The sequence below is a fragment of the Salmo salar genome, chromosome ssa05, assembly GCF_905237065.1.
Source record: "Salmo salar chromosome ssa05, Ssal_v3.1, whole genome shotgun sequence".
Taxonomy (NCBI): Eukaryota; Metazoa; Chordata; class Actinopteri; order Salmoniformes; family Salmonidae; genus Salmo; species Salmo salar.
The window spans coordinates 39,041,075-39,068,897 of NC_059446.1; the positions used below are offsets into that span (position 1 = coordinate 39,041,075).

The 27,823-nt window shown below is 43.0% G+C and overlaps 1 protein-coding gene across 1 annotated transcript in view; it reads right to left on the minus strand.

Moving 5' to 3' along the window:
• LOC106604826 (dedicator of cytokinesis protein 2) overlaps window positions 1-27,823 on the minus strand; it is a 153,788-nt gene that overhangs the window by 123,419 nt on the left and 2,546 nt on the right. Inside the window, exons 2-21 of the mRNA XM_045718221.1 lie at window positions 24,926-25,009; window positions 24,686-24,726; window positions 24,464-24,519; window positions 24,177-24,273; window positions 23,654-23,802; window positions 22,041-22,176; window positions 19,533-19,690; window positions 18,533-18,614; window positions 18,239-18,374; window positions 18,001-18,076; window positions 17,753-17,829; window positions 17,353-17,603; window positions 16,339-16,437; window positions 15,893-15,965; window positions 15,612-15,715; window positions 15,063-15,243; window positions 11,907-12,004; window positions 11,734-11,823; window positions 11,380-11,480; window positions 8,499-8,633 (exon numbers count right to left, since the gene is read on the minus strand). Coding sequence (XP_045574177.1) covers window positions 8,499-8,633; window positions 11,380-11,480; window positions 11,734-11,823; window positions 11,907-12,004; window positions 15,063-15,243; window positions 15,612-15,715; window positions 15,893-15,965; window positions 16,339-16,437; window positions 17,353-17,603; window positions 17,753-17,829; window positions 18,001-18,076; window positions 18,239-18,374; window positions 18,533-18,614; window positions 19,533-19,690; window positions 22,041-22,176; window positions 23,654-23,802; window positions 24,177-24,273; window positions 24,464-24,519; window positions 24,686-24,726; window positions 24,926-25,009 — 2,224 coding nt within the window. The remainder of the gene's footprint in view (window positions 1-8,498; window positions 8,634-11,379; window positions 11,481-11,733; window positions 11,824-11,906; window positions 12,005-15,062; window positions 15,244-15,611; window positions 15,716-15,892; window positions 15,966-16,338; window positions 16,438-17,352; window positions 17,604-17,752; window positions 17,830-18,000; window positions 18,077-18,238; window positions 18,375-18,532; window positions 18,615-19,532; window positions 19,691-22,040; window positions 22,177-23,653; window positions 23,803-24,176; window positions 24,274-24,463; window positions 24,520-24,685; window positions 24,727-24,925; window positions 25,010-27,823) is intronic.

The window sequence follows — 27,823 nt, forward strand, 5'->3', positions numbered from 1 at the left end:
AATGTATGGAGTAAAAGTATAGAATTTTCTTTAGGAAAGTAGTGGAGTAAATGTAAAGCCCCCAAAAAACGAGTTAATACTTAAAAGTATTTTTACTTAAGTACTTTACACCACTGGTGGTGGAGCATTCTTGATACACACAGGAAACTGTTGAGCATGAAAAACCCACTTAAAAATGTTGTCTTGCCCATTCACCATCTAAATGGCACACATACACAATCCATGTCTTCTTTTTTGTGTTCTTTGGGTTTGGGTTGGCAGATCGCATCCAACTTAAAGGTACATACACCGCCACCTATTGCACTAAAGTGTGAGGCCAGTCCCGGCCTACCTACATTAAATTATCTTAATTATTCCTGTTCCTTAAAGAAAAGAATAACACCACCAACTAACTCAACACCTACATACCACTATTTCATGAAAATATAAATCACCACCCAATTAACTCTTAAAAATCTGTAAAATGCAATAAAATCTCATACACCCAGGTACATCTATGCTGTTTACACTCATTAAAAACCCACTACCCATTCCACTATTTTGACCCTATTTTGACCTAAAATTGACCAACATTTTTGATTTAACCTTTATTTAACTAGGAAAGTCAGTTAAGAATAAACTCTTATTTACAATGACGGCCTACCCCAGCCAAGCCCAGATGACGCTGGGCCAATTGTGCGCCGCCCTATGGGACTCCCAATCACGGCTGGTTGTGATACAGCCTGGAATCAAACCAGGGTCTGTAGTAATGCCTCTAGCGCTGAGATGCAGTGCCTTAGACCGCTGTGCCACTCGGGAGACCTATCTGCTCCTGCCCATGCCAAAGGCCTGGGAGGACGGGACACCACACCTCAACACACCCTGTTACTCATTCGAAGTCAAATCTCGTATATTTCTCTGCAGCTGCCACCACAACATCTATTTTCTGTGATTTACTTTCTATTTCTATGGTACAGTTGATAAACATAGCTATGAACATTAAGAAGACAACTTTACTGAAGCATAAATCACTCGTAACCCTATCCCTCTGTACTGGCAAAAATCTATTACTTACTGGGATCACAATCCATGTCTCAATTGTCTCAAGGCTTAAAATGACTTATTTTACCTGTCTCCTCCCCTTCATTTACACTGACTGAAGTGAATTTCACCTGTATTCACCTGGACAGTCTATGTCACAGAAAGAGCAGGTGTTCCTAAAGTTTCTTTACACTCAGTCTATATGGAGGTATACTGAGCAAAAATGTAAAAGCAATGTAAAATGTAAAGCGTTGGTCCCATGTTTCATTAGCTGAAGTGAAAGATCGCAGAAATGTTCCATATGCACAAGAAGCTTGTTCTCTCAAATGTTGTGCACAAATTTGTTCACATCCCTGTTAGTGAGCATTTCTCCTATGCCAAGACAATCCATCCACCTGACAGGTGTGGCATATCAAGAATCTGAATAAACAGCATGATCATTACACAGGTGCACCTTGCGCTGAGGAAAATAAAAGGCAAGATGTGCAGTTTTTTCACACAACACAATGCCACATATGTCTCAAGTTTTGAGAGAGCGTGTAATTGGCATGCTGACTGCAGGAATGTCCACCAGAGCTGTTGCCAGATAATTGAATGTTAATTTCTCTACCATAAGCTGCCACCAACGTTGTATTAGACAATTTGGCAGTGCGTCCAATCAGCCTCACAACCGCAGACCACGTATAACCACGCCAGCCCAGGATGTCCACATCCGGCTTCTTCACCTGTGGGATCGTCTGAGACCAGCCACCCGGACAACTGATGGAACTGTGGGTTTGCACAATCAGAGTTTCTGCACAAACTGTCAGAAACCGTCTCAGGGAAGCTCATCTGCGTGTTTGTCGTCATAACCAAGGTCTTAACCTGACTGCAAATGCTCACTTTTGATGGCTACTGGCATGCTGTAGAAGTGTGCTCTTCACGGATTAATCCCATTTTTAACTGTATCGGGCAGATGGCAGACAGATGGTAGCAGTGGGGTTATGGTATGGGCAGGCATAAGATACGGACAATTTGATGGCAATTTGAATGCAAAGAGATACCGTGACGAGATCGTGAGGCCCATTGTGGTGCCATTCATCAGACGCTATCAACTCATGTTCCAGCACAATAATGCACAGCCCAATGTCACAAGGATATGTACACAATTCCTGAAAGCTGAAAAGTTCCCAGTTTTTCCATGGCCTGCATACTCAACAGACATGTTACACATTGAGCACATTTGGGATACTCTGGATCAATGTGTACGACAGCGTGTTCCAGTTCCTGCCAATATCCAGTAACTTTGCACAGCCATTGAAGAGTAGGACAACATTCCAAAGGCAACAATCAACAGCCTAATCAACTCTATGCAAAGGAGATGTGTCGCGCTGCATGAAGCAAATGGTGGTCGCACAAGATACTGACTGGTTTTCTGATCCACGCCCCTACCTTTTTTTTATGGTATCTGTGACCAACAGATGCATACCTGTATTCCATATATTAGGCCCTAATTTATTTATTTCAATGGACTGACTTCGTTATACAGTGAATTCAGAAAGTATTCAGACCCCTTGACTTCTTCCACATTACAGCCTTATTCTAAAATGGATTTAAAAAATAATAATCTTCATCAATCTATACATAATAGCCCATAATGACAAAGCAAAAACTGGTTTTTAGACATTTTAGTAAATGTATTAAAAATAAAAACTGAAATATCACATTTACATAAGTATTCAGACCCCTTACTCAGTACTTTGTTGAAGTACTTTTGGCAGTGATTACAGCCTCAAGTCTTCTTGGGTATGACGCTACAAGCTTGCCACACCTTAATTTGGGGAGTTTCTCCCGTTCTTCTCTGCAGATCCTCTCAAGCTTTATCAGGTTGGATGGGGAGCGTCGCTCCACAGCTATTTTCAGGTTTCTCCAGACATGTTCGATCGGGTTCAAGTCCGGGCTCTGGCTGTGCCACTCAAGGACATTCAGTGAATTGTCCCAAAGCCACTCCTGCATTGTCTTGGCTGTGTGCTTAGGGTCGTTGTCCTGTTGGAAGGTGAACTTTCGCCCCCAGTCTGAGGTCCTGAGCGCTCTGGGGCATGTTTTCATCAAGGATCTCTTTGTACTTTCTCTGTTCATCTTTCCCTCGATCCTGACTAGTCTCCGAGTCCCTGCCGCTGAAAAACATCCCCACAGGATGATGCTTCCACCACCATGCTTCACCGTAGGGATGGTGCCAGGTTTCCTCCAGCGGTGACGCTTGGTATTCAGTCCAAAGAGTTCAATCTTGGTCTCGTCAGACCAGAGAATCTTGTTTGTCATGGTCTGAGAGTGCTTTAGGTGCCTTTTGGCAAACTCGAAGCGGGCTGTCATGTGCCTTTTACTGAGGAGTGGCTTCTGTCTGGCCACTTAAACATAAAGGCCTGATTGGTGGAGTGCTGCAGAGATGGTTGTCCATCTGGAAGGTTCTCCCATCTCCACAGAGGAACTCTGGAGCTCTGTCAAAGTGAACATCGGGTTCTTGGTCAGACCTTTCTCCCCCAAATGCTCAGTTTGGTCAGATGTTCAGCTCTAGGAAGAGTCTTGGTGCTTCCAAACTTCTTCCATATAAGAATGATGGAGGCCACTGTGTTCTTGAGGACCTCCAATGCTGCAGACATTTTTTAGTACCCTTCCCCAGATCTTCCCCAGATCAGGACAATTCCTTTGACCTCATGGCTTGGTTTTTTACTCTGACATGCAGTGTCAACTGTGGGACCTTATATATACAGGTGTGTGCCTTTCCAAATAATGTCCAATCAATTGGATTTACCACAGGTGCACTCCAATTAAGTTCTAGAAACATGTCAATGATGATAAATAGAAACAGGATGCACCTGAGCTCAATTTTGAGTCTCATAACAAAAGGTATGAATATAAATAACGGTATTTCAGTTTTTTATTTTTTATAAATTAGCAAAAATGTATAAAAACATGTTTTCAGTTTCTCATTATGAGGCATTGTGTGTAGAAAAAAACGATTTAATCCATTTTTTAAATTCAGACTGTAAGACCAAAAAAATTGAAATAAGTCAAGGGGTATGAAGACTTTCTGAAGGCACTGTATCTCTCTGTTATGCACAGGAATACTTTATAACAGATTTCCAAAATTAAAATCACTTCGAGACAATTTGCTGCAGTTTTTGTTTTGTTTTTTTACTTGGGGGGTCAAATTAAATAACCCGAGGGCCGAATATGGCCCGCGGGCCACCAGATGGTGAACCCTGGATTAGACTGTGACACACAGGGTTATTACCATGGGACTCTGAGAGCATCGGGCGGCGTTGTGATTACTAAAGCATTGTCTTCCATAATCCCCCTGTGTGGCTGAGTGCACACACACACACACGCAAACGCAAAACGCACAAACAATGGACATACAGTGCCTTGCAAAAGTATTCAGCCCCTTTGCCATTTTCCCTATTTTGTTGCATTGCAACCTGTAATTTAATTAAAACTTCTTAGGGCTAGGCCCCTTTTTATCTCAATTTCCACCTGAAAGATGCGCCCAAAGCACCATTGGAAAGAAAATACTTTGAAGTTTGTAGAAATGTTAAAATAATGCAGGAGAATATAACACAATAGATATGGTAGGAGAAAATTCAAAGAAAAACCAACCAGATTTTCTTTTGTTGAGAGAGACTATCCTCTTAGAATGGCAAGTAAAGGGTCATATTGACAATTAGCTCCCTGGATGCAACTCCTATGGCTTCGACAGGGTGTCAGCAGTCTATGTTCAAGGTTTCAGGCTTGTAAATTCAAAATCGAATAAGAAATATCAGATTTAGTACGGGGATACAGTCTTGGAAATTCGTGTTTGCACGCGCCATGAAGACAAGGCACACCTGCTAAAATCGGTTTCCTATTGAACATACTTCTTTCAGTGAGAAATATTATAGTTTGATTACATTTCAGGGTATCCGAGGAGTAAATAGAAACATATTTTGACTTGTTGAAACAAAGTTTAGGGGTAGATTTTCAGATTCCTTTCTCTGCATGTTGAACGAGTGGATTACTCAAATCAATGGCGCCAACTAAACTGACTTTTTGGGATATAAAGAAGGATTTTATCGAACAAAATGGCACTACATGTTATAGCTGGGATCCTTTGGATGATAAATCAGAGTAAGATTTTCAAAAAGTAAGTGAATATTTAATCGCTATTTGTGAATGTATGAAACCTGTGCCGGTGGAAAATATTTTGATGTGGGGCGCCATCCTCAAACAATCGCATGGCATGTTTTCACTGTAATAGCTACTGTAAACCAGAGAGTGCATTTAGATTAACAAGAACTTAATCTTTCAACCGATATAAGACACTTATATGTACCTAAATGTTTAATATCAATACATTTTATGATTAATTATTTGAATTGAGCGCCCTCCAGTTTCACCGGAAGTTGTCGCAAGCGGGACGCCTATCCCAAACAGGTTTCAAATGGATTTTTATTTGGATTTCATGTAATGGACATACACAAAATAGTCCAAATTGGTGAAGTGAAATAAAATAAAATAAAAATATATGTAAATAAAACAAAAAACTAAAAGTGGTGCGTGCATATGTATTCACACCCTTTGCTATGAAGCCCCTAAATAAGATCTGGTTCAACCAATTACCTTCAGAAGTCACATAATTAGTTCAATAAAGTCCATCTGTGTGCAATCTAAGTGTCACATGATCTGTCACATGATCTCAGTATATATACGCTTGTTCTAAAAGGCCCCAGAGTCTGCAACACCACTAAGCAAGAGGCACCACCAAGCAAGCGGCACCATGAAGACCAAGGAGCTCTCCAAACATGTCAGGGACAAAGTTGTGGAGAAGTATAGATCAGGGTAGGGTTATAAAAAAATATCAGAAACTTTGAACATCCCACGGAGCACCATTAAATCCATTATTAAAAATGGAAAGAATATGGCACCAACAACAAACCTGCCAAGAGACGGCTGCCCACCAAAACTCATGGACCAGGCAAGGAGGGCATTAATCAGAGAGACCAAAGATAACCTGCTGCAAAGCTCCACAGCGGAGATTGGAGTATCTGTCCATAGGACCACTTTAAGCCGTACACTCCACAGAGCTGGGCTTTATGGAAGAGTGGACAGAAAAAAGCCATTGCTTAAAGAAAAAAATAAGCAAACATGTTTGGTGTTCACCGAAAGACATGTGGGATACTCCCCAAACATATGGAAGAAGGTTCTCTGGCCAGATGATACTAAAATGTAGCTTTTTGGCCATCAAGGAAAACGCTTTGTCTGGCACAAACACCTCTCATCACCCCAAGAACAATGAAGCATGGTGGTGGCAGCATCATGCTGTGGGGATGTTTTTCATCGGCAGGGACTGGGAAACTGGTCAGAATTGAAGAAATGACGGATGGCGCTAAATACAGGGAAATTCTTGAGGGAAACATGTTTCAGTCTTCCAGAGATTTGAGACTGGGACAGAGGTTCACCTTCCAGCAGGACAATGACCCTAAGCATAATGCTAAATCAACACTAGTAGTTTAAGGGGAACCATTTAAATGTCTTGGAATGGCCTAGTCAAAGCCCAGACCTCAATCCAATTGAGGATCTGTGGTATGACTTAAAGATTGCTGTACACCAGCGGAACCCATCCAACTTGAAGGAGCTGGAGCAGTTTTGCCTTGAAGAATGGCCAAAAATCCCAGTGGCTAGATGTGCCAAGCTTATAGAGACATACCCCAAGAGACTTGCAGCGGTAATTGTTGCAAAAGGTGGCTCTACAACTTATTGACTGTGGGGGGGTGAATAGTTAAGTTTTCTATCTTATTTCTTGTTTGTTTCACAATAAAAAATACCTTGCATCTTCAAAGCTATAGGCATGTTGTGTAAATCAAATGATACAAACCGCCCCAAAAAAATCAATTTTAATCCCAGGTTGTAAGGCAACAAAATAGGAAAAATGCCGAAGGGGGTGAATACTTTCACAAGCCACTGTAGCTATGACGCATGCACGCATACACACACACACTATAAACAGTATACATTTGAGACTCCACCACAGAAAATCATGACAGACGGATACAGGGTACACACACTGCAATCCTATGCTAACCCTATCCCAACGACACAACGTACATATACGCAACAGATATCTCTGACCCCAGTGGCATGTTCCTGTCTGGATCGCTGCACCCTTTTATCCCTGCAGGCTCCTGTAGAATAGTGGTAGAGTGGAGTGTAGAGTAGAGTAGGCCTCATAATCCATAGGCCTAAAGCCCTATGGGCCCTATCAGAGAACAGCCTGGGACCAGGAGCTGACCCTAAACCTGCTCACCCTGAATGCTACTGTAACTCTACTACTACCCATGCAACATTCACCACCATGGGACAACAAAATGAATGCGCCACTCACACCAGATGGACAGGAGACGAGGAGAGATGGAGGGAGGGAGGGAGGGAAGGAGTAGAGGCCAGAGGGAGATGGATAGCTAAGAAAGAGGCGGTAAGATTAACAAAGAGGGATAAATAAAGAGGTGTGACTGAGGCCGGTGGAAAGTTATAGAAGGGAGAGAAAGGTAAAAGCAAGGTTTAAAGAAAGAAGGGATAAGGTAGGAGAGAGAGAGAGAGAGAGAGAGAGAGAGAGAGAGAGAATATCTAATACATTCTCTACTTATAGAAATCTGAACTATCTGAACTAGGACTTCAGATTCAAACTGATAAATCATTGATGAGTGTAGGATATGAACAGTACTACAGATTAAGCTACAGGACAGCACTGCATGCGCTGCCCTTGAATACTGAGTATCTGGCTAGGCTACCCATATGGGAAGAGTTAGGTAGACTTGAAATTCAGAAAGTCTCAACTTTCTTTGAAGTAGTTTGGCAGACCTGAGAGGGAAGAACTGGAGCAATCCATCGTTCAAGCATCCCTCCAAGGGAGAGCAGTGATGAATACATATGCATTGCATATGGTTTCTGAAACAATTTGACAGGCCAACACACACCACACACTTCCCGAAACAAGCAACACAGACCAAGCCCTTAGAGCCTGTGTTCTGCTACTAATCTGTCAGGATCAAATGATGTGATGTTATTAATTAATGTTGTTTATGATTATCATATGGAGCAGCCTTCAGAAGAGTTGACGTATCATACGTCTCTGTGCGGCAGCGTCTCTCCTCTATCGCAGCTGCTCGTTCAGCACTGGGTCTATTTTGTCATTAGTGTTCATTGAAAACGCCACTTCATCATCAACGCTCGTGAGCAACATTAGTGCTGCAATCAGCGTCTTTCAGAGCAAGCTGTCTTTGGGAATTAGCTAGGTAATGTACAAGAGCGTAAACAAGAGTGTCCATGTGTGTATGTGTCTTGTGTCTTGTGTGTGTTGTGTCTGTGCGTGTGTGTGTGTGGACTGCGTGCACGCTTTTAAGAGTTAGATTACACTCACACACACACATACACATACACACACACACGCACGCACGCAGACTCACTGGGAGTAGAGCATGCGTGAGCGGACGATGAACTTGAAGATGTACTCCAGGGCCTTGAGGGTGCGGAGGTAGTTTTCACACTGCTCCCCTCGACTGGACACATCCAGATACCTCTTCAACACCGACATCAACTTCCTGAGAGGGGGGAGGTGGGAGGGGGAGAGGGAGAGAAAAAAAAGAGTAGACAACTCTTAATTTCAAAGTGTTAATTAAAATGTTCATAACACACACACACCACAGCACACTGGGCCCAGAGGACTAGGCTTATGTCCCATAGTGTTCCCAAAAATGTGCATGGGCTTGTTGGATAACTGGATTAAAAACAATCAAAGCCTCTTAAACAATAACAGTCCTTTTATAACGATCCGGAATTGTTTTTTTTTTTCAGAAGGATAAAGACTAGAAAAGTCCATAAGTGTAAGATAATCTGAGGATGACATTGGGTGGCCTCGTATTTAGACAACAGAGTTTTATATAACGGCATGGCTAGCACTGGTTAAGCTTCTGTTTTGACCCCTTAGGGGTCAAACATATTGAAACAGCTGATGTGTAAATTATTACGGGGATGGGACTGTTCTCTACTCAAGTAGCAGCAGTTTGACTTTAGCTTTTGAAAAAGCTCAAAACAGCTTTTAACGTCAATGAACAGAATCTGTACGGCTTGTTCTGAATTCCTCTAAAACAAAATGAATGGTATTTTCCAACGCTAAACACTCTGAAAACCCAGCCAGGTCACCTGTCATAAAGTCAGAATTCGATGTCCATCCATGTTTGAGGACGTCAGGTGATGACTCGGAAACCGACCACTAGGGACAACAGCGAGCAGTGTTACCTTCAAGTAGGTAGTACTGACATGGTTTCCAAACAAACTCTCAGTCTCATGTCTGCCTCTGGTGCCAAAGGTTGCATGTATCGAATCCAGCAATAGAAAGTTGTTTTTGAGATGTTTGTTTTAAGCCTATCCCAAACCTTAACCCTTACAAATTCGGAGTTAATGCCTAAACCTAACCTTAAACACTTGATGTTTGGAACCACTTCGAAATTTGACGATTGAGAAACATGACCGAATGTCTAATCCGGAGATGAGAGCTTGTTGGTAAACCATGTCATTACTACCTTGGAAGGAAATTCCATAGAGCAAGTCAAGACGTACAAATATCTGGGAGTTTGGGTGGGTGAGAAGCTGAGCTTCACTAATCATGTTGAGAACCTGGTAAAGAAGATCAAGTTAAGGATACGTTTATATTACCGGCATAAGGCTTGTTTTTCCTCTGAGGCCAGAAAAGAGCTGGTATGGTGTACATTCCTGTCTGTCTTGGACTACAGTGATGTAATTTATATGCAGACCTCAAGCACTACCCTGAAGGCACTTGATTCCGTGTATCATGCAGCTCTTAGATTTATTACCAACCAAAAGCATCTGACACACCACTGTGATCTCTAAAGTGCTGTTGGCTGGTCTTCGTTGACTCTATGTAGTCTTAAACGTTGGTCTACTAAGATCTATTAGGCCATTTTGGGAAAACTGCAGATTTATCTCTGTTATTCTTTGATAAGGTCTTAAAAATAAATACAAGTCACGGTCTCACTCTTACTTACATTTAACGGTTCCTAAAATCAGATCATGGCAAAAAAAGTGTTTTAGCTACTCCGCTCCGTGGTCTTGGAATTCTCTCGAGACCAGCTGGAAAGTCCAGGATCTTGTTTAAAAGTTTGGTTGACTCACATGTTACTGAGGAATGTGATCGTCATTAGGACTTGACGCGGTTGTATATATGCTAGACATTTTTCTATCTATTCTATCTATCTACGCTTGTATGTTTTTTTGTAATTGTATTGTATGTGTGTCTATGTCAAAACATACACTATACATTTGTTTTATGGTGTGTCTCTGTCTGTAAGTTGTTACAGTGCATCTGATATTTGTCTGAAACATTGTTCCCCCCTGCTGCTGTCTTGGTTGGACCAGGTCTCTCTTGAAACAAACGATTTTATCTTATTGAGACTAACCTGGATAAATAAAGGTTCAATAAAAAGGAGGGAGAATCCTCTGTTTTAACACAGATTGGAGAGCGAGATGGGGGGGACGAGGGACGAGGACGGGGAGAGAGAGATTGAGAGCATGGAGAGAAAGAGAGAGGACGGGGAGAGGTGGTGTGTGTGATTTTGAGAGCGACAGGGAGAGGCGTCAAGAGAAAACGAGAGAGGGACAAAGTGAGAATGAGAGAGGGAGTACATATTGCTTTGGCAATATGTACATTGTTACGTCGTGCCAATAAAGCAATTGAAATCGAATTGAGTAGCAGAGGCGAAGGTAAACCAGGGGGTTTTGAAGTTAAGACTCAGTGAGCCAAGTATAAGTATTCTGGCCAGCCTTGAGTAAAGTACCACAGTCTAGTAATCCACCTTATCCTGGCTTATCCGTCCATTGACTTCTACTGCAAACCTACAGGCACAGGTCCTATGAGCCGTTCTGGCTACTTACCTAAAGACCTACAGGCGCACAGCATTCACAATGACACACGATTAATGCACAACACCCAGCATCAGCACAGCTTCTTCAACAGTGAGACTTTACCTGAACCCAGCACCACCATGAGGCCTACCATCATCTGGAACCATTGTGATAATGATGACATACTGTATATGCACTGTCACTCAACAGTGGAAAATCAATGTGTACGTCATCTCCTGTGGAAATGTCACTATGACTGTGGCATGATGAGTCATTATCGATAGGGCTTGCTGCTTCACCTCCCCAGTCTGACTATCAATGTGAAAGAGGAGTTCAGCCACTCCTGAGGCTGCCTCTGAGAGACAGTGAGACTGGCAGACAGGCGGAGAGGAAGAGGAGGGGTTGGACACAGGAAGTAGTACTGACTTGTAGGCCAGCGTGGCGCTGAAGTGCTGTTTAATGTAGGCCTCCAACACCGTGTTAAAATGCTGGAACTTCCTGTCTGCTATCAGGCCAATGATGTAGATCTGAGAGAGAGAGAGAGAGAGAGAGAGAGAGAGAGACACGTTGATAAGGTGAGAGAGATGTGCCTCACTGGCAAAATGACACACAGACAAGCAACAAGCAGGAAGACATGTTTATTCAGAAGGAGAATGACAGAGCCATAAGGACAGAGATCGACAGACTGACAGACAGAGAAAAGAACAGGTACAAGAGTGACAGAGAATACCAGACAAAGACAAGAACACACACACACACACACACACACACCACACTTACCAGGGCATCGAACACTAGGATGTCATAATCGTCAGTCTGGGAGTGTTCCATCATGATGGTGAACAGAGCATCCAGAGTGTCCTGGAGAAACTACACAGGGAGGGGAGAAGAGTCCATAAGATGATACACAAACACACACACAAACACAAATAACACATGCGAACAACACACACCTTGACAACCTGCTCTCCGTCGATGAGCTTGAGTTTCTCCAGGTTTTCTTTGAGGAGCTCAGGACGAGTCCTCCATTTCAGTAGGCCCAGCAAACCCACTGAGCAGGAGAAAGAAGAAGAAAAAACATCCATCAATCCATCCACCTACCTGTCATTGATTCACCATAACCCAGCCAGCACACCCGCAACAATCATTGAATCAATCATTCGTTGTTCTGGGGGCTTGAAGCATAATAGCCTAAGCACAGGAACTTCAGTTAGCTGCAGTGGTGTAGTGCTGTTTTGTTTTGTTGCCGGAGCACCCACATTTTTTAACGTCATTTCTCAATCAAAGTTTGTACCGACAGAAGTAGCCTATTGTCATTTAAGAATATGCATAAAATGCATCCTTCAAATGCAATGTCTGCCTATGCCCACACATATTGTCTCAATAAATGTTTCCATTTTTAAAACCCTCAAACACTAAATTGGGCATACCTAATTTCAAAATACGCTATCTGTCAATCGTGGATAATATTAGCCTACTTCTCGTTTTAGCGCTGAAACATCTCAACTGCATATGCATGCCAATAATTTGATCTCAGTTCCATGGGAATATGCATTTAGACCTATCCTGTTGCCTAGTCACTTACCCCTACCTACAGTATAGATACATACAGTAGCTACCTTAATTACCTTGTACCCCTGCACATCGACTCGACACTGGTACCCCATGTATATAGCCATGTTATTTTTACTCATTGTGTATTTATTCCTTGAGTTATAATTGTTTTTATAATATTTAGAGTTTTATCTCTGCATTGTTGGGAAGGTCCCGTAAGTAACGTAAGCTAACCCCATTCCGTACAAACGTGCGCAACCGCGATATTCAAACGAGGCTGCAAAGAAAACTAATGGGTCTGTAGCGACTGCGTTGACATCAAAATCTGGGGTGTGAACTACGTTTCTTTTCAAGCGTTGATTGACATGGTAATGGTCCGATAGTATTGGAGAAAAGTTGAAAAAACGGACCCCTCCGACGCTGTACGTTATAGCCTGATGTGTCATGGCGTAACGTACAGCACGCATAAAGCAACTAATTCTGTCTTACAGCCTCTCTCCACCAGGTGTAGCACTTCTCTCACCGTTTAAAAACAAGAAAGGGACAGGGACAGGGTAAGGGGGGATACCAAGTCATTTTTTGCATCATCACTGCAAGCTATCATGACTCTCAAAAGCCACTGTTTACTTCTGAAGATCACTTTAGCACCGCCCTAAAAACCCGATTCAAATTCGACACAAACCTTCAAATAGGTATGTAATGACACATTATATAAACTCTTTATAGTGTTTTCTTTACATTTTTGAGGCGATAAGGTGATAAGTTGGACAGATCGAGTGAAAAAAGCCGTTTCCCCACACGACAACTCTCCTTCTCACTATCACGCAATAGGTTTCGCTTCCCCACCCGCCATTTTAAAAAAAGACCCAACGGAGCTCGTTGCCTTCTTGAATCATGCAGAGATGGGCATCATGAAGGTCTCGTCATTGATTTTGTTGGAAAGGGGAGAAATTGTGCTTTACAATGGTATTGATATTACAGTTGACCTGGAAGTATCGTGTTTTTTGGTCACTAAAATGAAGTCAATCGTATGGACCAGCGCGATGTATAAAAGTGAGTTAGTTCACGTTAAGCATTTCACTGTTAGTCTACATCTGTTTTTTACAAAGCATGGCTGAACATGGGGCTCCGCTACCACCCCCCTTCATACCTCAGCACTAGCAATCTCATTCTCTACTGTGCCTCTGTTTGGTCAAGGTCGTCACACACACACACACACACACACACACACACACACACACACACACACACACACACACACACACACACACACACACACACACACACACACACACACACACACACACACACACACAGACAGAGAGTTGATACACAAATAAACGCCACCATGGAACACTACGATCCACCCTACTTCCCTGGCTTCCTGTCCTGGCAAACATCCCCCCCCTTCCACTCGAAACTACCCACAAAACGATTGAAAAAGTCTGCAACGCCCCACACCTACCGCTCCGCGAGGACCTCCTCAACCCACCGAAGATACGCCTCCCCGCAGGAAGGCCAATTAGGAAAGACCCACCCACTGACGACTTCAACAGAAATGGACACAAGAATGGGAGTCACTCGACCTGGCAAATAAGCACCCCGATCAGTAACCCGTCACAACAGCCCCCTGGTTTCAACCTCCCCAGGAAGGAATGGTCCACCCTCAATAGGTTCAGGACTGGCCACGGCCCATGCCTCGCCAACCTCCACTGATGGGGCATAAAAAGTAAGCCCCCTAAGTGCCTGTGGGGTGGAGCAAACCATCCACCCCATTCTTGAAGTGTTTCCTATCCATAAACTCAGCGGAAGCAACCGCTTGGCCCAGGTACTTTGCATTCGCTAAGTAAATAATAGATCTCTAGTGTCTTTCAAAGAGAAGAAAGTTAGCGACATTGCTAATATAGCTACCTGCCAAAGTTGAACTAGCTAGCGATATTAGCGTTTTGGTTAGTTTGGGCTAGTTGTAACATTTCGTGGCATTTATTAGGTATGGTTAACAAAAACAAAGAATTGGCAAATGCTGGTTTGACAATATTTTACAGCTTGTTTGTTAATCAAATGTGTTGTTTTTAATTAAAACTGCTCCCTAGGAGAACATTTCAATGGCCTCCATGTATGAAACTTTTCCCCAGCATGATGCTGTGTGTGTGTGTGTGTGTCCTTGCGTGCCTGTGTTTGTGTTTAAAAAAAATGGTATAAGCACTTGCATCTGGACTGGTGATTAATACTGCAGCACAGTGATCATTACAATGATGGACTGTCTTCCTCACCAACAGCTGTTACACAGCACCTGTATGGCAAGACCATGACTGTGTATGGGGGAAGTGTGTGTGTGTGTGTGTGTGTGTGTGTGTGTGTGTGTGTGTGTGTGTGTGTGTGTGTGTGTGTGTGTGTGTGTGTGTGTGTGTGTGTGTGTGTGTGGAGGACAAAACTATGACATCCCTCCCACATTGTTCCATCTAGAACATACTCAGTCTGTTCTGAGTTGTTGTCGTCCCCCCCCCCACACACACACACACATACATATTCTGGGTGAGTGGGTGAGAACTCACCGTTCTGGGTGAGTTTGGTGGAGCAGACGAGGGTTGATATGGTGAAGCTGTCTCTGGAGCTGACAGACAGGCCTCCAACACTGCTGCGACTCAGTGTCCCCCCCTTTGGAACGTCACCCTGGTTTCGCGTAGCGGGCTGGGACAGGTACGAGTTCACATCCTCCATCCTCTTACTGTCCCCCTAAGAGAGACAGGGGGGGGGGGGGAGTAGAGGCCACAGTTTAGTTTGGGAGTGAGTGAATGAACAGTAATTCATTTTCATTCAATTTGGCACTTAATCAATAACTCCAGTTCATTTGGCAGTGAATCTACAATGACTTAGTTTAGCCTATTCAGTCAGTTGTGAATTGATAATCATTCAGTATCCTTGGTGATTTGGCTATGACTCTGACGTGCTTCAATTCTCCAGTTCTGTCAGCTGTGAATCAATAATAATTCAGTTCCCTTGGCTATTTGACTGTGAATCTGTACTGGTTCATTTCTCCATATGAATGTGAGTTGTTTCCGTAGTTCTGTAGTTATGTGAATCAGAGTCGATTCAGTTCTGACCTTGAAGACAACCAGTTCATGAAGTCCATCCTGCAACACTGTTCCATCCGCCTTCATCAGATGAACAAACGCCATGGCAAAGTTCTTCTCACTCTTATCCTTAGCTACAGAAAGAGAGACGATGGGGGGAAACAGACCGAAGATAATTCATTTAGTAGAGGAATGCAATGACTTTGCCCCCTCGTCACATTGCTTTCACCCCTCCAGTCCAATCAGCTCAGTGGTTAAGAAAGTAAGGATGCAATGGGAGGATATGGGAGGCCAGAGTTGGGTGTACTCACACTCCTGAGAGGAGCGGTGTCTGAACATGAAGCGCAGGTGGCTCCTATGCATCTCCTCCAGAGGGATGGCCACCTACAGGATGTAGGACAACATTACATCTCCTGTTATTGCCCTGTGTTTTGCGCAATCATGTGACATGCCTGGATTTGAACCTTTATTTAAAACTTTTTCCTCAAACCTTCCAGTTTATTTTTATGGCAGATGGTCCAGCACCATCATCAGACAATTGCTTTCATTTTTAGTGTAATTATCCTTTCTGGATAAGGCTCAAAATACAGGATGAAATCTTGCAATGTCACATGAATGCACAAAACCAGGGCCCTACAATACCACATATTAAACAGACTGTGCATAGTAGTATACACAGAGGGCAACAGTTGATCAACATGCACAAGCATACAACAACTAGATAATCAAACACCCACACGCATACACACACACTGACCTTGAATGTCTCCATCCAGCGTGGTTGTTTGACCTGGTAGTAGATGACAGATCTGTACTCATTCAGCGGCCGATCCCCGGCTCCCAGACAGATAGAGTTCTACAGGACAGACAGAAAGAGAGACGACAGAAAGAGAGAGATGACAGGAAGAGAGAGACGACAGGAAGAGAGAGACGACAGGAAGAGAGAGACGACAGGAAGAGAGAGACGACAGAAAGAGATAGACGACAGAAAGAGAGAGACGACAGAAAGAGAGACGACAGAAAGAGAGACGACAGATAGATGACAGAAAGAAAGAGACGACAGAAAGAGAGAGACGACAGAAAGAGAGAGATGACAGAAAGAGAGAGATGACAGAGAGAGACGACAGAAAGAGAGAGACGACAGATAGACGACAGAAAGAGAGAGATGACAGAAAGAGAGAGATGACAGAAAGAGAGAGATGACAGAGAGAGACGACAGAAAGAGAGAGACGACAGATAGACGACAGAAAGAGAGAGATGACAGAAAGAGAGAGACGACAGAAAGAGAGAGACGACAGATAGACGACAGAAAGAGAGAGATGACAGAAAGAGAGAGGCGACAGAAAGAGAGAGGCGACAGAAAGAGAGGCAACAGGAGAGAGATGACAGAAGGAGAGAGACGACAGAAAGAGAGAGGTGACAGAAAGAGAGAGATGACAGAAAGAGAGAGGTGACAGAAAGAGAGAGATGACAGAAAGAGAGAGATGACAGAAAGAGAGAGGTGACAGAAAGAGAGAGATGACAGAAAGAGAGAGACGACAATCAATTCAACCAACTCCCATCCACCTAGATACATCCAACCCAACAACCCTAAACAGTAGATGACATATGAAATACAAAGTATGATACAGTGCTGAAACAGTATCCCTTCTTGGCTACTTCCAGGTGACTATGGGTGTAATATTGTTAGTGTGAGGAGATGTTCTATTTGTGTGACAGAGTTTTTATATTTGGTGTGACACACACACACACCGTGTCCTCCCCAACTCACCGGCACGGCCTTGCCCTCCTCGTCACACACCATCATGATGACCTCCATGTTCTTCTGGGTGGTCTTGTTGTACTTGTCAAAGTCCCCGGTCCACAGAGTCAAGTAGATGTCGTTCCGGATGTCACCCGGCATGATGATCTCTGGGAATCCCAGTTTACGGGCCACCACCGTGCTGCGGTCCACCAGGTGGGGGTACTCCTTACGGATCTGGACGATGTCGCCTACCAGGGCCTTCATCGTCACCCACAGACCTGGAGGAAGGAAGGGGGGCAAGCGTTGATAATAAAGTCGTTGGAATAGTGTGAAGAGTCCATTCAGTAATAGTACTGTAATAACAACAGCCAGCAGAGACATCGGCCATGAAGTGGTCGTTTGGGCTACTCTGTGGGGTGTGTACTACCTTGTCCTCCACTGTCTCCTCGCGATGCTGTCACCTTGTTCAGCAGGGAGTGGAGGAAGTCATTCTCTGCCACAACCCTGTTAACACACACACACACAAACATTTCAACTACATACTCCCCCCAAAAAAAACAAAAAATGAGGGGGAAAAAACATTCCAAACTAACAACATTTCAACTACATTACAATGACTAAACTAGGTAGGGATGGAGGGAGAGAGGAGGACAGGGAGAAGGAGGCAGGACTCACGGAACGAACGGGATGAAATACTGCTTCTCCTCGTCACACTCTATCTTTCCTTTGATGATGTCACTGATGTCCATCACTGCAGAGAAGAAGAAAAGAATTGCCTCTTTAACATTTTCTGTGATCCACCTAGTAAAAAAAATATGAATGTACTGTATGTCAAGCCGTGACCACTGTCAGTGGATCCCAATTCAAAAATCTTGTTAACACTGCCCACTGACCCTATTGCCATAGTACCTACCTGCCACTCCAAAGGGCCTGCGGAGGCCCTGGGTACACTTCTTGGTGCTAGTCTCTTTCAGTTCCATACGACCCACTCTTACTATCTGACAGATCAGGTAGATCTTCTCTCTGTTCAAATCCTTATTCCCCAGGTCCTGGAGGGGCGGAGGGAGGAGAAATCTAAATAACACGGGGGTCCCAAGGCAAAACCAGTTGAGAGCCACTGACCTAAACAATATGATGGTGGCTACCTCAGTAACTTGGGATAAGGAATCATTTCGGCATCAAACAGTGCTCCCTAGTGGTGACTTACTGTAAAGACAACCTTCAGGTTGTTCAGCATGTCAACGTCTTTAGGAAAGCCTTTACTGCCCCAGCGGATCAGGTAGTTCTCACTGGAGGAGGGGGGTGGGGGGGTGGGGGTGGGGGGCATGGAAAGGGTTAACAGAACATGTCTTATAAACACGTAATAAACCCTCAATAAGAATACAAATGAATTGAATGCACATGTTAAATATTTTTTTTTTGGGGGGGGGCATATACAAAAATAATTGTTAATCCATTGCTTTCAGCTCTTCCAACAAAACCTTTCTCCTAAATATAACTTTTCTTGTCCAGCAGAGATCGACGGTGTCTTCCTATCAATCTGTTCTACGTGCACATTGGTGGAAATGTTGCCAAGCCATCCAAAGCGCACACCTTCCACAAATACCCCTGTCCCAGTTCGACAGACACTGTGGGCATGATGGAGAATGTAACATCCCAGCGGTAATACTCTGGTCTGGATGAGAAAGGAGGGAGAGGAGTATAGATCGGTCTGTTTGACAGTGATAGACAGCTATCGCCATTAGCTGTTAGTCAAGCTCTGCTTCTCTATGTTCTGCATTACCCTGTTGATAATGAAATAGTATGTACAGTACATTAGACTGCAACCATATTGAGAACAGGGTGCCAGGGGAATAAGAGGAGGAGAGGAAGAGAAAAGTAGTGAGAATGAGAGAGGCAGGTATCCATCATCATCATCGCTGGTGTCAGTCAAACTCTGCCTTTCTATGTGCAGCATTCTCTGTGCAGCATTCTATGACAAGTGCTACGCTACAGTACAGCACAGCACAGCACAGTACAGGAAAGTACACCACAGTACAGTGCACCGCAGTACAGGAATAAAAACATATGGAAAGTGTGGTAAGAGGAGAAAGAGAGTGGGAGAGAGAGAGGAGAGAGAAATAAATAGAGGCAGAGGGAGGAAGGGTGACAGAAGCACAAGATAGATGTAAAAAGAGAACTGGATAGAGGGATGTTTAGATAGAGACCTGATGATGGTCTGTTTGTTGGGGTCGTATAGGGACATGAAGAGTTCAGAATCCTCTCCGATCCGACAGACGAAGTTCCGGACGAAGACATAGAGGCTGTGAGTGGGAGAGGACTGGATCCGGGCCGAGATTACCGAGTGGCCCGTCTGAACGTTGGACTACAGAAGAGAGCGAGAGAGAGAGAGAGAGAGAGGGAGAGAGGGTGAGAGAGATACTTAAATGTAAGGGGCTTGTTGACTATGCCTATACTCTTGGATATCAAATATGGTGCCTGACCAATGTCTTCTTTCTATTCTCTTTATCGCTACTTTCTCAACTCTCTCAATCTTACTTCATCCACACTTTTCTCCCAATCTCTGTAACTCCACCTCTTCAACCCTTTCCCCACTTTCCCTTATTCTCTGTCTTTCTTTCTTTCTTACTCTCTGGGCTCTATTTTCTGCTATGGCTAAGGAGGCGCACGTGTCAAAGGCACGTTAGTTTGCAATTTCGTAATGTAAAAACGGGTGCACTGGCATTTTCCAGCTCTAACGCCAGGTTTGTGCTGAGATGGGAGGGGTGGCAATATTTGAGGTGTGTCCTTAAAAACATGCGCAAGCCACCATTTTATGCAGCGCTAATTGGACGTTTTTAGATCCACAGAAAAACAGGACTTAACCGTAACCCAGTTGATAATGGCATGGATTTTGAGAGCGGAAGCGCAGCCTATCCAGCCATGACGCACAGTGCCAATGGAAGAGAGATGTGCATTTTGTGCAGGTGAATATCATATTTACAACCATAAAAAACGACTGGGTTCCCCCCCCATTTCATTTAATTTGATTAAAAACCAAGCGTAGCCTACCCTCCCCTTAATCAAGGCTGGTTTAGCGGCATCGTATACAGTAGGTGTGTCTTTTTTATCCATGTCCATTAGCCATGTAGCCTATGGTTAATGGGGTTTTAAATGGTCTACTGAGAATGTTTTGAAATATTTTTGAGGTTTTTGCCCTCATACTTTTCCATTATTCACAATTCACATTCACACCTGTATACTTCATTTCGATTGTTCAAGTAGGTTATTCATCCCCATGTTCGACGATTGCCGCTTGTCCGATTACCGAAGACACGCGCTCATATTCAGTCATCCTATAATGCCTATAATATATATTTTTTTAATCAGCCTTGCACATTGGCAACGATACAATTGATAGGAGCCTAGAATTTTGTATAGACGTGCGAATGTCATGCGTAAAGACATTTAGGCCCCACAGTGCCATGCAACGAGAGAAGCGATTAATGATATCATGTTTCTGACCGATCCTACTTAGAAATATTGTTGTTGGTTTTAAAAAATATTGACTGTTATTTGTTTAATTTAATTAAAAACCAAACTTATGGAAAAATGTTCACTGCCCATGTCATGGCTCGAATGCAATGCAATCTGGAGAAGTGCAAATACGTTCTGTAAAATTTTTATAAACATTACATTTGCGAGCAGTATAAAGGTGAGTGGACATTCCCCCTTTCTCTTTACACTGGATCTTTATCTAGCTCCTGTGAAAAGTTTGGTTCTGCGTAAAACTCTCCATAATATAAATTCCATAGTCCATATTCCAAATTGCCTTCTCTGTACTATAAGCCCATGGGGAGTAATTATGGTGCCTGTAACTGTTTTTCAGACATACAGATGTAGGATCTTAATTTGATCACCCTGTTGCAATGCAGGAAATATAAAACTTGTAGTGTATTTGAGGTTTAAAAAGGCTTCTGAAGTTTGTAATCTCGACTTTGAAATTTCAGACTTGATTTCCCCTTACGAAAAATGTATCAACCCCTACACAAATGTCCATTAATCATAATCCACATAATAATTTACATTTCTAGTTGCTTCAGGATTATTTTCCCGCTGTAGCAAACTGGCTCAAAATGAGATCCAACATCTGTAGCCTATCTAAAACAAGTAGTTGTTTCGTTTTTATTAGAATTTCATTAGAATCATCAGTCTTTTTAGGCCTTTTTTAGGCCAAAAGCGTAGTGAATTTAATCTTCATGCTTACTGACTATGTTTGGCATGTCCAGACTGCAATTTACAGTAGGCCTAGCCTCTATATCAGTGCAAATGTTATAGTCTATGTTTATGAATGTATTTTCATATTGAAGCAGTGAAATTAGAACAATGCGGACTGCAAATATATTCATCATATTTAGTAAATATGGAGCAGGCTATTTAACGAACTAGGCTATAATAGACTAACATTCAAATTGAAGTTGATGACAATGCAATACATTAAAACATTACTTGAAGCAACCACATACTTAGCCATGGGGCATGTTCTGATTGCCCAGTGAGGGTCCAAGCCTCAACTCACCAACAACTTGTTTATTCATCAAAACACAGCCCTTTCATGCCACCACCAGCTACTGCGCCCATAATTCCAGTTGTGAAAATAGCAAACATATTTCTAACAGCCCTCTGAACCTATAGCGCTAAGATGTATTATTGTGATAGGTTTGTTAAAACCTGACCTGTTCCTCTTTTATGCGTTCGTTGATCTTGGTGGTGGCATCTTGGTGGGCTCTGAACAAGCTGATCACACTGGCGTTCTCTGGGTCCAGCATGTTCCCATTCACATCCCGCACCACTAGGTCCAACTCCAAGATCCTGGAGGGGACAGGGAGGAGGAAGGAAGAGGAGGAAGAAGAAGGAGGAGAAGGAGCAGATGGAGGAAGAGAAATGTTTATCTCTCAGACAGATGCAGAGATGGAATTTTCCCAAATGAGAATAATCTATTTTAGTGATAATGTACACTCTTAGAAGTAAAGGTGCCTGGAATAACATTTCGGGTTGCCACACAGGCGGAACCTTTCCAGTTGAGAAAGATTCCTTGAGGAACCCCTCAGAAAAACCTTTCGGTGATGGAAGGGGTTCAGTTATGAACCTTTTTAATAATATATTGTAGAGGTGACAGCCTATCAGATTGAAGGCATGGTTTATTGGAAGTATGGCTTTTCATATATTTCTTTTTGGTCACCTGTGAATGTAATTCCTCTTCAAGTTTGTACACTGCAAATTAAAATGTTCCTTGAATACTTATGCATATTACATATAATATGAATAATATTAACGATGCTGATTACATACAGTAATAAAGTGGTAACTATTTCAACTTTGGGATTTGCACAGGCTCTTGAGGAACTCATACACCTCTATTGCATAATCTGCCTACTGCCATAATCAGTTTAATATCGAATTATTAGTGTGCATGTAAACATAGTCAATGAGGGTAACAGTCATGTAAACGCCATACTGTGCTTCTCTTAATCGTCATTAAGGTCAAAATCAAAGTAATCATATGCCGATTAAAACCACTGGTTTTCGGAGCAGTCTTTCAAGTGATTAACACGTAGACATCTTAAGCGGCGTTCCAGCTGTGTATCTGATCATGTGCTAGCACCAGCCGAGCGAGCCTCCCTCTTTAGTGAGAGTGAAGTATGTTCGGAACAACTGAATGTACGCTTCTTAAAAGTAGTTTACAAATACAAACTTCATATGTCCGAACTCAGAATCAAATATACTTTGCAAAAATAACATGTTCGCTGTGATAGAGCGTTTATTTTGATTGGCAATTTTCTGCATTTATCAGAGTGCCAATCGGGTAGCCTGATTCCAGATGTGTCCACGTAAACAGAATTATTAGGGAAATCGTTCTCCTTGCAAAGCATGTCAATTATTCAATCAAACTATTATTTTAATCTATCAACAATAGTTGCATTACTGTGTGCATGTAACCGCCCTGACTGAAGCTACAAAACTGTCAGTGTTCAACCTTAACATGTGATGACAATACAACAGAACAGATGAACAGGAATTACATTTCCCCTAACGGGTGGCCAAAAATAAATATATCTTAAAGCCATGCCCCTACCAAGCCATGCCTCCACTCCAGAGGAACCCATTGCTACAATGAACCATTAAATGTTCTTCCAAGAACCCCCTCAACTAACCAAAGGTGAAAATATTATCCATTGAATAGTAATGGTTCCTTGAGGAATTCCAGGGGTTCCTTGAGGAACTCCAGGGTTTCTCGAGTCACCACTCATTCTAAGAGTGTAGTTCTGTTAGAGTCTACGGGCCATACTTGTTTCCATAGTCAATTTTGGAGGTGACTTTCTGTTTGAGCTCCTTGAACTCATCGCTAGGCAACGTGCCAGACAGGAGCTGGGAACGCCATTCCATCAGATCCCACATCAGCCGTTGGACCTGCACCACACGCCTCTTCTTATTGGCCTACACACAGAGACAAATGGTTACACACACACACACCATGCACACACAGACGCACACACACACACACACACACGTACAGATGTGGGATCTTGATTTGATCACTCTTTTGTTACTGCGAATTTTCCTGCACAACAGGAAATGCAAATGAGTAATGTATTCAAGGTTTAAAACAGCTTCTAAAGTTTGTAATTTCCACTTCAAAATGTCAGACTATGTCAAACTAATGTCAGAATAATTGTAATTTCTTGTTGCTGCAGGATTATTTTCCTGCTGGAGAAAACTGGCACAAATTAAGATCCTTCATCTGTACATGTACATGTGCACGCACACACACACATACCACACATATACACAAAGAGTGTTGGGGTGTTTACCACATAGAGTTGTTTCCAGATGCTTCCCCACTCCCTCAGAGTGGTGGTCACCTCCTTCACTAGGGGCATCTCTGCTGACAACACCACCTCCTGGTCCCTGTGGAATTAACACCACATATTACTGACACACGCACGCACGCACGCACGCACGCACGCACGCACGCACGCACGCACGCACACACACACACACACACACACACACACACACACACACACACACACACACACACACACACACACACACAGAGAGACACACACACACACACAGAGAGACACACACCACTCACCCTTGCTTTTCAATGATGACCTTCCTCAGCTGCACTATGCTGGCCGGGAATGCTCCCTGTGAAGATATGGGGGGCGAGAGGTAGAGAGCGGGGAGAAAGGACAGACATAAAGAGTGAGGGAGAGAGTACATAGAAATCCTATTTGCTCACTTCCTCGCCAAAATAACATGCACTTTCGCCCAACGCATCTATCCTGTCTTAACCTGTCCAGGTGTGTCTTACCTGTCGATCCTTGTTCCTGACTAGGTAGCCTTTATACCAGCCTGCAACCAGGGAACAAAGGGCACAGTCACAGCACATACACATATCACATCCAGTCACAACACACACACCTACACACACTGTAAAACTGTCTTAGTAGTAATCAGCTAAAAGAATGACATCCAGACAGAGACATTGTTCCCAGTTTACGTCACATATTATTCCCAGTCAAACCACAACATTCCCAGACAGCTCCCTCACCATCGCAGGTCTCCTGGATGTGGACTGTGTCCCCAACCTCCAGAGACAGCTGCTTCACCCCAAGGCCAATGAAATTCCATGTTACTAGGGGAGACACAGAGAGATGGCCAATGAATGTCACATCAGTAAGAGAGAGGGTCATAAAGTATGCTGTAGAGAGACCCTAGAATAGAGAAACCTAACCGAAATGAACCATTAGCTTTTGTTTGCCACACTTTAAACCCAACAAAAACAATCAACGTTCCTTGTTCGGGGGAGTGAGGGTATGTTAGATTTTTGTTTCACTTGTTGGGGAACAAGTGTATACGATGACTGTACAAAACATTAAGAACCCCTGCACATTCCATGACATAGACTGACCAGGTGAATCCAGGTGAAAGCTATGATCCTTTATTGATGTCACTTGTTAAATCCACTTCAATCTGTCACGCCCTGACCATAGAAAGCTTTTATTTTCTATGGTAGAGTAGGTCAGGGCATGACTGGGGGGTTAGTCTAGTTTATTATTTCTATGTGGGGTTCTAGGTTTGTTTTTCTATGTTGGTGATTGTGTATGATTCCCAATTAGAGGCAGCTGGTAATCGTTGTCTCTAATTGGGGATCATACTTATGTAGCTTGTTTTCCACTTGTGGGTTATGGGATATTGTTTATGTGTTGTTGCATTGTCGTCACGGTTCGTTTATTTTTTATTGTTTTGTATTTTTTCTAAGTTTCACTTTCGAATAAATTATGTGGAACGCTACTCACGCTCAGCCTTGGTCCGATCATTCCAACGAACGTGACGCAATCAGTGTAGATGAAGGGGATTACAGGTTAAAGAAGGATTTTTAAGCCTTGAGACAACTCAGACATGGATTGTGTATGTTTGCCATTCAAAGAGTGAATGTGCAAGACAAAATACTTAAGTGCCTTTGAATGGGGTCTGGTAGTAAATGCCAAGACCTGCAACGCTGCTGAGGTTTTCAAGCTCAACAGTTCCCTGTGTGTATAAAGAATGGACCAACACCCAAAGGACATCCAGCCAACTTGACACAACTGTGGGAAACATTGGAGTCAACATGGAAGCATCCCCGTGGAACGCTTTTGAAACTTTGTAGAAACCATGCCCTGACAAATTGAGGCTGTTCTGAGGGCAAAAGGGGGAGTGCATCTCAATATTAGGAAGGTAGTCAGTGGATACATAAAAAGTGGATTAGAAATTATGCAAGTAATGTTATTTGATAGACTCCAATTCTATCTGCAAATTTCGTAGTTGATATAGCCACCTGCCCCCCCCCAAAAAAAATAATTGCTTGTCTTACAGTACCTCCCCTCCTCCTCATCCCCCTCTTCTTCCTTCTCCTGCCCTCCTAGGGGCACCCTGCTGGGAGCTGTCTGTCTGCACTGCTACACACACATATATACTGTATACTGTAACTGACAAAGAAATGCTCTCTCATACTAACATATCCATACATATCCACACATGTGCAGATAAACCACACACACACACACACACACACACACACACACACACACACACAGTGAGGAAAGTTCCAGAGGTGTCTGTCTGCGTCATAAGGTGTGGGGCCCATATGCGTGGGGCCGGGGCCCATATGCGCGACAGGTGATATTCCGCCCAAACTCTATATGCCATGGGCTCTCCAACCCTGTTCCTGCAGCTACCCAGTGCTTAGTTTGGGAAAACAAGTGAAATCTGTTCGGGGAACATCGATAGTGACATGTTTTCGCAAACAGAACACATTTCACAACTGTTGACAGCCCCTCTGCCCCCTCAAGAAAGGAATAAAGGAGAGAAAGGAAGAGATGGAAACACACGGTGGTGAGATATTCTGTATAGCTAAAGGTAATGTGTCACCCAGTTAATTTTGAACAATCCCTATTACTAAGCGATTCAAAATCAAATACAAATTCACTATAATTGTAGGCTAACTGTAAGCCGCCCTTCACAATCAATGAATCAACAGCATCACCTAAGGCTATATGTTCTCTCCCAGATTTGTGGGTAGACATTTTGGAGTGTAGTATAAAGTAACCAGTCCATCCAGCTTGCATAATAATAAAGCCCACACTCAAAGGCGATTACTCAAATGTGTTTAATTTGGGAGTAAACCTTACACCAATTATGTACGAAAGGCATCTTTAGTCGGTTTTGTTTTATGTTTTTTCTGCCACGTGTAGTATGCATAAGCTCTAAAATACATATGGGTGTTTTGAATGAATCGTCATCTTAGAAAGAAAGCTCTGTCCACTTCATTGTGTTAGGCTTTGAAGCAACATCCACAACGAACATGTTTTACACTCAATATTTAAGAAGGTGTTCCTAATGTTTGGTATACTCAGTGTATATGTGCTTGTTCAGATTACAAAAAAGAAAAGAGGATATACTGTATGTTTGTACAACTATGTCAAGAATTGTGTGCCTTCTTTAATATGACCAATAACAATAGTTATACCGCCCATAAAACGTTCTTGTTCATCAGTAATAATATGGTTGTACACTGTCTTCCATTGTTCTGGTGTTTTACAGGTCTGTGTACACATGATGCTAGAAATGGAAACCTACTCACGCCACTGTGCTGCTGCTCTATTTGTGACACCCAGAAACCTCATGCTACTTCCTCCCTTCTACACTTCCTGTGTTTTCAATCTAACATGAAAGAAGATTTATCCATTTTAGAATTCATTTCCTGCAATTCTACACATTTTGCCCTGAGATGTAGAGAAAATGTTGCAGTTTAAAGCAAGTTTGCTGCAATTCTACACATTTCGTCATGGGACGGAGACTATAGGGCTGTGGCGGTCATGACATTTTGTCAGCTGGTAATTGTCATGCAAATGCTGCCGGTCTCAAGATAATTGACTGTTAATAAACCTAAACATGTTTAGCATCTCCA